This window comes from Eublepharis macularius, chromosome 9 (assembly GCF_028583425.1).
Source record: "Eublepharis macularius isolate TG4126 chromosome 9, MPM_Emac_v1.0, whole genome shotgun sequence".
In the NCBI taxonomy this organism is placed as follows: Eukaryota; Metazoa; Chordata; class Lepidosauria; order Squamata; family Eublepharidae; genus Eublepharis; species Eublepharis macularius.
Genome location: NC_072798.1, coordinates 107,444,300 through 107,457,074, shown reverse-complemented (window position 1 = coordinate 107,457,074; position 12,775 = coordinate 107,444,300). Strand labels below are relative to the sequence as shown.

Here is a 12,775-nt window from a genome sequence, read left to right as displayed (position 1 = left end):
AATGCTCCAAGTTACAGACAAGGTTGGCTTTCTTCCTTGGCCATTTTCATCTTAGCTAGTGAATGCTTGTTGAGGGAGATGCTAAAATTACTTAGGGCTGTAGCAAGTGTATGAGGAAGTAAAGCCACCTGCCTCAACAATACCGCTATAAGATCCTCATTAAAGAAATCCTCTCGCTGTGGGCATTTTAGACTACTTTCAGATCTGTAGTTTTTGGCCAGCCTGGCTGAGTTGGTGGCACATCACTTCTGGCCTTGAGAACCTTCTACTATTCTGAGCAGCCAATACTGAGGCAGGACCAGCGGCCTGGTTCAGCATATGGTGGCTTCCTATGTTCATATGGTGCCCTACTTTGAATCTTCTGCTTGATGCCCTTTTCTTCAGCAGAAAAAGGCAAAACAGCTCATGCTTAATACTGAGCAGGCAGGCCGTCTACTATGAGAAGCGAAGCTACATAATATTGTACATTTTTGCACATGTCCAGAAGTACTCAGAAAGTTAATCTTCCAACTCTAAAAGAAAAGAGGAATAATCACTTCTAGCTTTACAGTTTAAAGCCATAAGATGGCACTAGACAACCACTCCTGCCCAATTCAGAAGTAACTTCCACTTTTCACAGCAGGACTTGAGTCCAGTGGCACCTTAGAGACCAACAAGATTTTCAAAACGTAAGTTTTCGAGAGTCCTGGCGCCCTTCTTCACTCACCCAAAAGCTCTAAAGCTTTGACTCTTGAAAGCTTACGCTCTGAAAATCTTGTTGGTCTCTTAAGGTGCCACTGGATTCAAGTCCTGCTATTCTACTGCAGACCAACATAGCTGCCTACCTAAAACTTCCACCTTTCACATGTTCCACCACAAGACAGTTACCTCATTACATGCCACTGAAAACCTTCCACCACCCATGCAGGACAATGCTGTATTTTAATATTTTACACCCGCCAATTTTAATTGTTTGATATGATGTTTTAATGTTTTTATAATGTTTTTATTGTTTTAAGCTGTTGTTAAACCGCCCTGAGCCCGTCTGACGGGGAGGGCGGTCTAGAAATGTGATTAAATAAATAAATAAATAAAATGCTGTGAGACAATCAAAAGAAATCAATTCCACAGCAAAAAACTGCTTGCTTGATCCTTGATGATGGAGAATGAGATTACCACCTGCATTTAGTACATTCAGGAGAGGTGGCAAAATATTTTAGAAGCAGAGGGGAGACAACAGCACTATATAATAGTACTAATCTATCAAGTTAGAGAAAGAATATTCCACACTCCACATTCTTTTCCTATTTTCTAAGACCCTGGAAGCACCACAAACAGATCAATGAGATTGCGCCCCCACACTCCGCACTGTGGTCCCTACGCATCCGGCTTGTGTCCACAGAGCCCAAACACAAGCGGCAGTAGCACAGGGCAGGCTGCAGGCATAACCTGGAGTTCCCATCCGTCCCTCCAGCTCCTACCTGGGAGTGACGTGACTCATGCTGCTTACTCTCCCCTCCCCTTTGTGGCTCTCATGCTACTAGGGGTGTGCAATTCAGGTTTTCGAACTGGGAAAAATACCAGAACCAGACCCAATTGATGAAGATTCGGGATTTCCGAATCAGCCCCAGCACGCTGAACCCTGAATCCCAGTCTGTTTCGGGAACCCTGAATCAAAGCTTCAGGTCAAGGGGTTTAAATGCCTCTTTCTGTGATTGCATGGAAAGGGGCATTTTAACCACCAAATCAGCTGCTTGATGGGGAGTTCCCTGCCAGGCAGCCGGGTCAAGCCGGCGGGGTTAAAATGCCCCTTTCCATGGCACTGCACGGCGCTCTGCACGCTGATGTCTACAGCCCCATTGCTTCTTTCACCCGCTTTGGAACTGGTCGGGCAATTCCCTGGCCCCTTGCGCAGTGGGCAAATTGAGTGCTCCGTGGTGGGGCTGGAACCCTGTGGAGGGGCTGCAAGCTGATGCCTACAGCCATCGCGTCCTTCGCCCGCTGCAAAAAGGGTCGGGAGATTCCCTGGCACTGAGGGCGAATTGAGCGCTCTGCAGCGGGGCTGTAGGCTGATATCTACAGCTACGTCACTTCCTTCGCCCGCTGCGGAGGGGGTTGGGCAATTCCATGGCCCCTTGCACAGCAAGCCAAGTAATCACTCTGCAACAGGGTGGAGATTCCCAGGCCCCTTGTGCAGCAGGCCAAGTGAGTGCTCCGTGGTGGTGCTCCAGGCTTAAGTCTGCAGCCCTGTCGCACCCTTCACCCGCTGCAGGAGGGGGTTGTGCGATTCCCTGGCCCCTTGCACAGTGGGCCAAGTGAGTGCTCTGCAGCAGGGCTGCAAGCTGATGCCTACAGCCCCGTCACATCCTTTGCCCGCTGCAGAAGGGGGTCAGGGGATTCCCCAGCCCCTTGCGCCCCATGAATCCCCTCCTCCCCCTCCCCAGAATGGAGGGGGAGGAGGAACCCCCTCCTCCCCCCTATCGGGTGAGGTAAGTGGCCGGGATGGAGGTTTAAAAGCTTTTTGGGTGTGTTCCGAATCTTTACGAAGCATACTGAAGCTGGTCAATAAGCAATTTCCAAAGTGGCTTGCCACTTTGGAACTAGCTTATTTCCGACTTTTTTCTCCGAATTTTTTTTCTTGTACACCCCTACATGGTACTACAACCTGCATTTTAAAGTATAATGGAAAGATATACTGTAACAGAAACCATCCATGCTGTAAAACGAGGCCGTAACAGAGGGCCAGCCATTGTCTGGATTCCAACAGCCAAATACATACAAGGAAATCCTGTCTATTAACATTAACTGGTTGCTCCTACATTCCTGAACTACAGCTAACAAATCTGCTGTTTTGAAGCAACACAGCAACTTGCACTGTTCATGAAAATCCTTTTGGCACGCAAGAACTTAGGGCAGAATAATATCTTACAAGACAACGTGGCTTCTTAACGCTATGCTCTCACTGTAAACCTAGCTAGTGCCAGAGGGAGAGGAGACAAGGAGCTCTTCCCCATTGTTGAGAGTCCCCTGGTTTCTTGAAAGAGAGGCACTTTTCAGAGTGCCCCCCCCCTCACGCACTCCAGTTCCCCCCAGTGTTCCTTCTGCCTGTCAGTGAGAAAGTGGGGTTGGGGAACAGAGCGGTAGATCTGGAGACCAGGAGACCATCCTGCTCATGAATCAGCGGCACTCGGCTCTCTAAGCAGCCCCCTTCCCCCCTCCTTGCAGAGAGTGTCGGCAATACTTGCCCCACCGGCATGTATCTGGCTCTTCACCCACCTTTTTGGGAGAAGACCCTTTCCAAGCAGACAGGGGCTTCCAGCAGGGCCCACCACCCTCCTGAATAACGCTGCAAGTGTTTGGAAGATGGTGGATTCAGGGGGAGTGGGAGAAGGGGAGGGGCAACTTTTCATACAGTTATCAATTGTAGAATGGATTGCTGGAAGATTTAATAAGGAATGATTAATTGTATTTAGCCATTTTTTAAAATTAAGAACTCTTATTAGCTGCCTTTTGAATCAAGATTTTAATATATGAACATCTAGTCTAGTGAAAAACTTAAATTTGGTGATTTTAAGTCTATAAATAAGACAAAATTGTGAGAATACCATTTTAATTGTTTAAAGATTATCATTCTAAATGTTAATAATTATTGCCACTATAAAAAGCAGTAAGTTACAGGGTGTTATTTCTTGAAATCCAAAAAGCATCCAGCGGAGCTGAATGGATAACTGATAAAATGGGTAGATATAACAATTCTCCAGCTACAGTCTTCATAAACTGTCATTCAAGCGATAGATTTGGATATGAGACTAGGAAAGGGGGGTCCCTGCCGGCCTCCTCTGTTCACATGCTAAACAGAAGGCCTATCAAAAGCAGCAGAGTCATTAGGCAGGGCACATAAATTAAAGGGATGAAAACTGGAAACTGTACGCTAGCGGCCCTGAAAGATATATATATATTAAGCTAACAGTTTTGCTGCAAATTTTTAGACTAATATTAAGATACAAAATTAATTTGAAAAAGCAGAATGGTTAAGAATCAATATGACTACACAAGCGAAATCTAGTATATCAGCACTTTGTAATATTTCATGGAAAGTATCTGAATGTAAATACCTGGGAATATGGATCAGGGAAATGTGGAGAAAACAGCTGAAATCAATCATAAAAAGTTATATGAAGAAATCACTAGAAGTTTCATGGCATAGTCAAAATTGAAATTAAAATGCACAGGCAGAATTTCTACCATTGAAATGAAAGCACTACCCAGAACACTCGCCTTACTGAACAGCATCCCTCATTCGTTATTAAAACCACTCTGGAAAGGTAGACAGAAGCATCTCTTTGGGTTGGGGGCGGGGGCGGAGGGGGGGGCGGGGAGAGACATGCTCCCAGAGTTTCTTCATTAGCATTGCTTAGAAATATGGAAGGAGAAAGTGTGGATTCCTTAACACTCTTTCCTACTATGAGGCACGTAGGCTGTCTGGTATAAGAAATGGGATAATATTTTATGGATATTATGAAGTATTATAGGAAAGGTTCTTCCTTTATTACAAGATATTCTTTGGTATTAGATGCCGGGCAATTAAAATATATTAGAGCAGCAGTAACATCAAAAAGACCAAAAAAATTTTCAGGGTATGAGCTTACGGGAGTCAAAGCTCCCTTACTTAGTCAGATACGAAAAGAGTGGAGATTCCTGAGTCCTTACATTCTATTCCTTATGCCTCCTGACTGGGATATAAGAGCTCAGAAATCTCCACTGTTACTTGTATCTGATGAAGGGAGCTTTGACTCTTGAAAGCTCATACCTTGAAAATCTTGTTGGTCTTTTACGCCAGAAAGACGTGGCTACCCACCTGAATCTACGTGATAGCAAACTACATTATTAATCTAGTTTTTGAACTGAGAAAAAACATAAATTTACATTAAGTTATGGATTATCTTGACTTAAGGCAAACTATCATAATGTGCAAATCATTTAAAAAAGAGTAATATGGAAAATAAGGGGGAGTAATTTCTATCATACAAATCCTACATTTCAGCAAATAAAGCACCAGATATATAAACCCATTCTGAAACTCCACATGGAGGCTGTTAATTGTTTCACAGAACCACCCAAGAATCAGGGGATTCAACTTCCAGAGGTCATCGGCACGTACCTTTTGCTTCTCTGTCAGAGAAGACACATTTAGGTTGACGCTGTTAATGTAAAATGCATCTTTGTTTCTCTTACCAAAATAACATGTGCTTTGCTTCTTCTATGGTCTCTCTCTCTCTCTCTCTCTCTCTTTTTTTGCTACCGCCACTGACTGCAAAGGTTTATGCCCAGGTAAACATGTCGGGGGAGACTCAGCAGGGGAGGGGGACCATCTAGTCTGCCGGTTAGTTTTCCTGATCTTTTTTAAAAACGCCGTTTCCCCTTCTTTGGCCCAAGACTTGAAAAAACCCCAAGTGGGAAAATAGGATGGGGAAAGCAGGCAGGGCAGAAGCTGGAGGCACAGAAAGGGTTAAAGAGCCCTTCTCACCAAGCCGCCTCGTGCGTGTTGCACCTTAGCAGGTGTGGATCTGAGACCAGCATGCAGCTGGAAGGCACGCTCTACAGCAACCGAGCTGAGACTAAGGAGGTCTTGGCTTGGTCAGTTCCTCCATCTTGGTTGCATTGAGTGCCACGATGAAGAAAGGCAGGGTACAAAAACCTAAACAGCCTCACATGTTCAGACCTGTTAAGTACTTGAAGACAAACCTGCCCCTCTAAAATCAATGGCCTACAATCCACGAGTGGCTCACAGAGTCTCATCGGCTGAGTCATAAGCCTCGAGAGAGCGGCGGTTTTTGGGAGGACCTGCTGTGTGTGCGCACTGGAAGAGGTGAGGCCTCCTGCTTCTCTTTGCACCCACGTTCAGGCAGTGAAGGACAGAGGCTCTCTACGACTCTGACCCTCGGCTCGTTCTTCAGCACTGAAAGGCCTCCTGCCCTGAGAGCTCTTGGTCCGCTGCCCATAATTCTAGCCTTCACACTGGTGAATTGACTGCCCACCCTTTTCCTATCACATGACTCTGTCATTCGACTTCCTATCACATGTCGCAGCTCGGTAGGCCATGGGTCTCAAAAAGCTGAAGACCACTATGCGAAATGTTCCTGGCCCTTTTGCTATAAATACAGTTAAGTCATAATGCTGTTCCCTCTTGTGACTCAACAAGGATGTGACGGTCTTTCTTGAAACATTAAAAGATATACTTCAGTGGGAAACATTGGGGTGTTTAAACAATGCTGTCTGTTTGAACAAACGAACGTAAATACCAGATAATGCCTAGTCTATCACACAAGTAAGGAGGGTGTGCGCATGCAACAGTTCAGCACGAAGGCCAGGACAATTTAAACACCCTCCCCTCAAGGACAGAGCAGGAACCACCGGTTTTCTCTCCTGCTTGCAGAGGACTCTGAAATTCAGTGCAGAAGAGCTCTCTAGCTTTTAACAAGAACAAAACCAAAAGGCACTCGACAGTCTGGATTTTTTCTACCATTCTAAAATCCTATCTATATAATCTTGCTTCATACTAGAGATGTCAAGACCTGGGAAAACTGGAGGGCAGGACTTTCTCCGAAGACTTAATTTATTTTTATTTTTTTACAATTGGAAAATTGGAAAATGTGTGTGTGTTTGGGGGGGGGGGACACTAGGAAGAAAACCCCTATGAGTTCCTTTTCATTTAGAAGGAAATGCTTCTTAAGGCAACGATTTTCAGACTCACAATGTACAGCATGAAGAAGTTTGAGGAAAAGTTAACGGAGCACTGGAATAGCCTAAGCGAGAAAGCCGGTCCGCGCCCGAGTCTCACGCATTCTAATTCCACAGCAGCAAAAAGTCTGAGGTCTTTCTCAAAATTTCCAATGAAAAACAGAGACATTTGGGGAATACTGCACACATAAAATATTCAAGAATTATTTTGTTTAAATGTAAAAATCTTGGCATGTTTAATAATAGATTATTACTGAGTTCAGTGTTTTCAATGTAATAAAGTTTAGCTTAATATCCAATCATACAGGTAATCTTATATATTGTAACTCTATGATAAGAGTTTTTGTTCAAACAATAACCTTTTGTTTACTACAAAAAATGTTCTCCAGCTTCTACTCTTATTTTTTTCTACCTCTCAAAGGACAAATATTAAAGACACGCGTGCTACAACAGCACCATAGAGCTGGAAGTTGGTAACAGTTTCTTAAACATTGTATATACTTGCAATTTTTCTTATAGGAAACAACTATATTTAGACTTTGCAATTTTACAAATATACCAAATAGTACATTTCCATACGCAAACCAAGTTATGAATGATGCATTTTATGACGTTAAATTAGTAAAAGGAGTTTAGATCGGATAGAAAAAATATTGCATATATTTCAGACCCCTCATCCTTCCCCATTTTTTCCAGAAAATATGGAGGGGTTAAACATTTCCAGAAATGTTACATTTCTACTCCATACTGAATCTAATGGTTCTACTTTGCAAAAAAGAGGAGTAATTTCCTGCATTCATACCTAATTATTTTTGTGCTTTTTTGCACTGTTAAGTTTCAAAGGAAAATGCCACTTGGGAATCAGCAAGCACCAATCTTGGCCAATCCTCATGAAAGCATCCCACTATAACTACAGTTATATTACCTCTTCATCGGCCAAGCCTTCTTCTTCCATAGCTACTTCCAGTTTCTTCTGCCTAAATTGGTGCACACGTTAAAAAAAAGTCCACATATTACAAAAAAAGACCAAAAGAACTAAGCAATCTTACTCTACAAATAAGGACTTTTTTCACTTCACCTCCACTCCCACTAGCACTGGAAAACAGATGCTGTGTGGAGAAGACACCCGTGCTGACCGGCTTTGCAACATGGGCCCAGGGGTCGCCTCGCCTCTCTCCTGCTGGGATCCCTTCCCCCTCTCCCTTCTGGTGTGAGGCAGCCCTTCGGCAAACCACTTGGCTGCTAAACCAGACACTTGGAAAGGGCCAGAAAGAATGTCTGTAGTTCCCACATGTCTGTAGTTCCCTCTCCTCCGGTGGGGAACTACAGACATGTGGGGCTGTTTACACCACTGTCTTTTGGACCTGTGCTTTGGACTCCTGCTGCTTCCTGCCTGAAAGATGACCTGAGGAACTGCTGCCTGCATGCCTGGTGACCACCTGAGGAATTTTTGTCTGTTTTTTTCCTGTTTTGGGGGGGGGGCAGTTGGCCTGGGGTTGGGTCAAGGAGGTAAGGGTAAGAATGGGGAAAGTTTTAAAAACACAATTGCCTTTGCTATTGTGGAGGGGAGGGGGGTCTTTTACTTGTTTTCTACTGGTTGTGTAATACTTGTTGCTGTTGGTGTGGTGTGCCTCTGCCAGACTTTGCTTCTGCCAGGTTGGGGGTCCTGCTGCGGTGTGATTGATGTGTTGGTGCTTGATCCTGTTCTGCTGTGTTCTGCCTGGCTTCTGGGCGTGCCAGTGGTTCTGTTGGGTTTGCAACAGTGTGCCTTGCTTCACTTTGGTTCTGCTGAGATCCTCTGGTTTGACATGGTTAAGTTGACTTTGCCCTGGAAAGCCTTGGAATTTCCCCCCTCATAGGAAACAATGGAGTGGCTGGGGGGGGGGCACCTTCTTCAGGAACCCACAGGACTGGACCCTTCCTCTAATGTTCTTGAAACCTGGGGTGGGGGCGGGGGGGGGGGCGTAATCCATAGTGGACAGGAATGACTAGTTTAAGATTTTGGTGGAGTTTGCACAAAAAACTACCCTTGCTCCCAGAGAGTTTCCCCCACAGGGAGTAATGGAGGGGCGTACATTTGGATTCCCAAATACAACCCAGATCCGAATACTATGCTGGTATTTTTGGACCTGAATATCAGGAATGCCAAATATATATGGTATTCCAGATACCTAGATCCTGATAATACCAATTTTTTTAAATTGACAACAGCAAACAAAATTATTCTTGAGTTTGGTTCAGCTCCAATAATAAACAGGTTTCAAGATACCACTCCACTACGGACCAGGAACAGGCTCCATGGCTGAGTTGTGAGCAGGAACGGGGCTCTGGTAGGCTAGGAAGCTGAAGCTGTGAGGAAAAACACCTTGGGGTCACCAGGAGAAAAACTGTGATCATGACGAGAGTTTCGCCAAATATGCCAATGCAGAAGAGGCCTCCGCAACAATCCAGCACACCTGCCAAACAAAAGAACCACAGCCCAGAGGCATATGGTAGTCCTATCCACACGATGAGGTGGACTGACCCAGAACTTGCTGACCCAGAAAATGAGAAAGAATGGAGGGGAAGAATGGAGGAGAGCAGGCAGCACGGACGCTTTCCCTCCACACTGGTCAGAACCAGCCGGCAGAGTTAATGTTGCTGACTATTCCGCTCTCAATAGGGACAACAAAAAGGGGAGAAAAACGACAATCTCACAAACCAAGAGTAACCAAGGTGGCTGGAACAACAGGGGGAAAAATTGCTCGTTGTATTTTTGTGTGTTTTTTACACTATATCTTTTTTCGATACAGTGAACTGTCAGATAAGAAGACAAGTCTCTTTTGACTTTTGCATCATACTGTGTTCTGAAATCCTTATTGGCACAGGAAAAGTTGTAAGGCCTACATAGAGTAAACTGCACGGGCGTTCCCAAAGTTACCTTTGGGAATTCCGCTCCCCCCAGCCAGGGCATTATCTCTGACAAAAGGTACCCATGTTTTTCAGTTATATTTCTCGCTCTTGTCAAGATACAGTCACAGGTCAAAGGGGTGACCATTCTGTCCGTCTGTAACTTTCCATGTGGCAACTGCACTGTTTGTGGTCTTTGTCTTAAAACCAACGTGTTCCAAAATTCTTCCAAGATCAAAAGTTACTATATTAGACCTTCCATGAACTGTAACTCCAAGGACATTATTTATTGTATTCAATGTCCATGCAATTTGATATATGTAGGTCTCACAACTTCTCCTGTACAGATAAGGGTGTCAGAACACAAAGGCTACATCAGAATGAAGAAACTGCAGACTCTGCTGGTCAAGCATCTCATGGCCGTGAAGCTCTCTGATAAGGAAACGAAGTTCTGGATTACGGAAAAATACAGATTCACACTTCCTAACCGCAAGGCAGAGGCTCTGGATCTTCCCACTGGAAACCTCAGTGCCTAAAGGTTTAAATGAAGAAACTGATTGTGTGAGTGTGTAATTGATGTGGTTGTATTGTGTGTGTGTGTGTGTGTTTGTTTTTTCACACTATATATAGTGGACTGCCAGATAATGAGACGAGAGTCGCTTTTGAGCCGATGCAATCACCGTTTCAGAGGCTGCCCTCGACCTCATGGTCACTCCCAGGGCTTTTTTTTCAGCTGGAACGCAGTGGAACGGAGTTCCGGAACCTCTTGAAAATGGTCACATGGCTGGTGGCCCCGCCCCCTGATCTCCAGACAGAGGGGAGTTCAGATTGCCCTCAATCTAATCTCCCCTCTGTCTGGAGATCAGGGGGCGGGGCCACCAGCCATGTGATGATTTTCTCTCGAGGGCGACCCACTGAGTTTTCCCAGAAAAAAAGCCCTGGCGACTCCTACTATTGCACCCTCCCCCCCGCCCCTTCCATAGCGTACCACTTAAGATGTGTGGGCCTGGTTTTGTTTCATTTCTGTTTCATCTTTGGTCAGTATCCAGAACCCCATCTTGAATTTTATATTCTTGACCTGGCTATATAAGGTAAGTTTCCTTGATTTTATTATTTATTTTTTATTTAGCATATTTTTTTTTCAAAATACTTTTTTCAACTGGGATAAATTTGGCCATATTTCTCCTTTTTGTAGATTAGGACAAAGGAACTACAACTCCTAATATGATACATTGCCCTAACTGTATTTCATGCTGTTCTGGGGCGGAATTCTAAGAAATCCACTCCATATTATTTTTATCGCAGCATGAGTAATTTCATTGAAATATATTTATTTGATATTGGTTTTCTACTTATTTTCCAGGAATTAACCTTCACACATTTTTGACCCTTTTTCTTTTTTCCCTATTCCAGATTCATTGTGTGCTAGGTGATGTATGTTTAATGTATGTATTTTATTGATAGGCTGCTATCTGTGATATTTTTATACCAGTGAGGAAGGCCTTTGGGCTGAAACACATCTGGTTTTATTGGTTCTATACATATGGCCATAGCAGCCATAGCGCCGAAATCGCAGGAGGTCATAGCCTCTCTATACTGGTCAGGCCGCACCTGGAATATTGTGTGCAGTTCTGGAGGCCTCACTTCAAAAAGGATGTGGACAAAATTGAGAGGGTGCAGAAGAGAGCAACAAGAATGATCAGGGGTCTGGAGACTGAGCCCTACAAGGAAAGGCTGAGGGCCTTGGGAATGTTTAGTTTGGAGAAGAGGAGATTGAGGGGGGACATGATTGCTCTCTTTAAATATTTGAAAGGCTGTCATTTGGAGGATGGCAAGGAGCTGTTCCAGTCGGCAGCAGAGGGTAGGACCCAAAGCAATGGGCTTAAATTACATGCACAAAGGTACCGGCTGGATATTAGGAAGAACTTTTTCACGGTCAGAGTAGTTCAAAAGTGTAATCAGCTGCCTAGGGAGGTGGTGAGCTCCCCCTCACCGGCAGTTTTCAAGAAGAGGCTGGATGAATACTTGTCAGAGATGCTTTAGGCCGATCCTGCACTGGGCAGGGGGTTGGACTAGATGGCCTGTATGGCCCCTTCCAACTCTGGGATTCTATGAAAATTCTATGAAATATGGCAATGAGTTGTACTATTATACCGGTATATTAGTGATTTTATTTTATTTATATACATGGTTTTAGTATGCATATTTAAAACGATACAATGCTTTTAAATCTAATTTATGTATTTCTTTATACCAGTGTTTTTAATTCATATTTTTAGTTATTTTCCACAATTTCTTTTTCTGTTGTTCCAGTCTTCTTGGTTACCCTTATTCAACACATGGTTCATTCAAAAAGACATTCCTGGTTAAAAAAGCGACCTGCTAAGCACAGCTGCAGACATCTTCAAGATTCCCCAAATATCAAGTATTTACGTGGGTATATATTATATAGAAACTGCCGGAGCAAAGAAACTTCTCAACACACTACCTGGTTTCTCTTTCCTCGTGTTGCAAAATTAGGTTACTATAAAAGTTCTCCAGCGTGAGCTTGGCCACCGTCACCCTCTCCCGGGTGTGGTTGCTCATGGGGAAGGATGTTGGAGTCCCTGCAGTCATTGCCATAGTAACATGAACTGAAACAGAGGGCATAAAATAATAATTACTCAATGGAATAAAACATTTTTGCTTCCCCACCCAAAACACACACAGACCCAAGATAGACAGAGAAGAAACTTGAAATGAAGAACACAGTATTAGTTATATTGGGCTGTTTAGTAACGTGGGTGAGACTCACCCACCTATAAACTAGTGAAGTGAATGAGCAAGGGCTGAAGATGAACCTCAACCTGGATACATTCTCACACAAAAGGAAGAAACGCCACCTAAACGCAAACATCAGATCCAGCAACAAACCTCAAGATGAATGAAGACGGCAAGCCTCGAGAGTTACAAGAGTATTAAAAAGAAACAGGGCTGTTGTATTCAGACCAAAGCTAAAACAATGTTTTTAGCTTTGTTCCCTATGTTTATTTGGAAGTAATGTCTACTGAATTGATTAAGTCTTAATTTTCCCTCTGGAATCAGCGGGATTCGAGGAAGTTCAACTAGATGGGAGTTTGCAAATTGTGCAGTTAGTAGAAAATTCTATTCAAAATTAAGACACAGC

General features: G+C 43.9%; 1 protein-coding gene across 4 annotated transcripts in view; it reads right to left on the bottom strand.

Moving 5' to 3' along the window:
- STK38L (serine/threonine kinase 38 like) overlaps positions 1 to 12,775 on the bottom strand; it is a 58,327-nt gene that overhangs the window by 19,148 nt on the left and 26,404 nt on the right. For 3 of the 4 annotated variants that reach the window (XM_054988118.1, XM_054988119.1, XM_054988115.1), the window contains exons 2-4: positions 12,098 to 12,242; positions 7,646 to 7,697; positions 4,095 to 4,130 (exon numbers count right to left, since the gene is read on the bottom strand). In XM_054988118.1, coding sequence (XP_054844093.1) covers positions 4,095 to 4,130; positions 7,646 to 7,697; positions 12,098 to 12,231 — 222 coding nt within the window. In that variant the 5' untranslated portion in view covers positions 12,232 to 12,242. The remainder of the gene's footprint in view (positions 1 to 4,094; positions 4,131 to 7,645; positions 7,698 to 12,097; positions 12,243 to 12,775) is intronic. The other variant, XM_054988116.1, reaches the window with a different exon arrangement.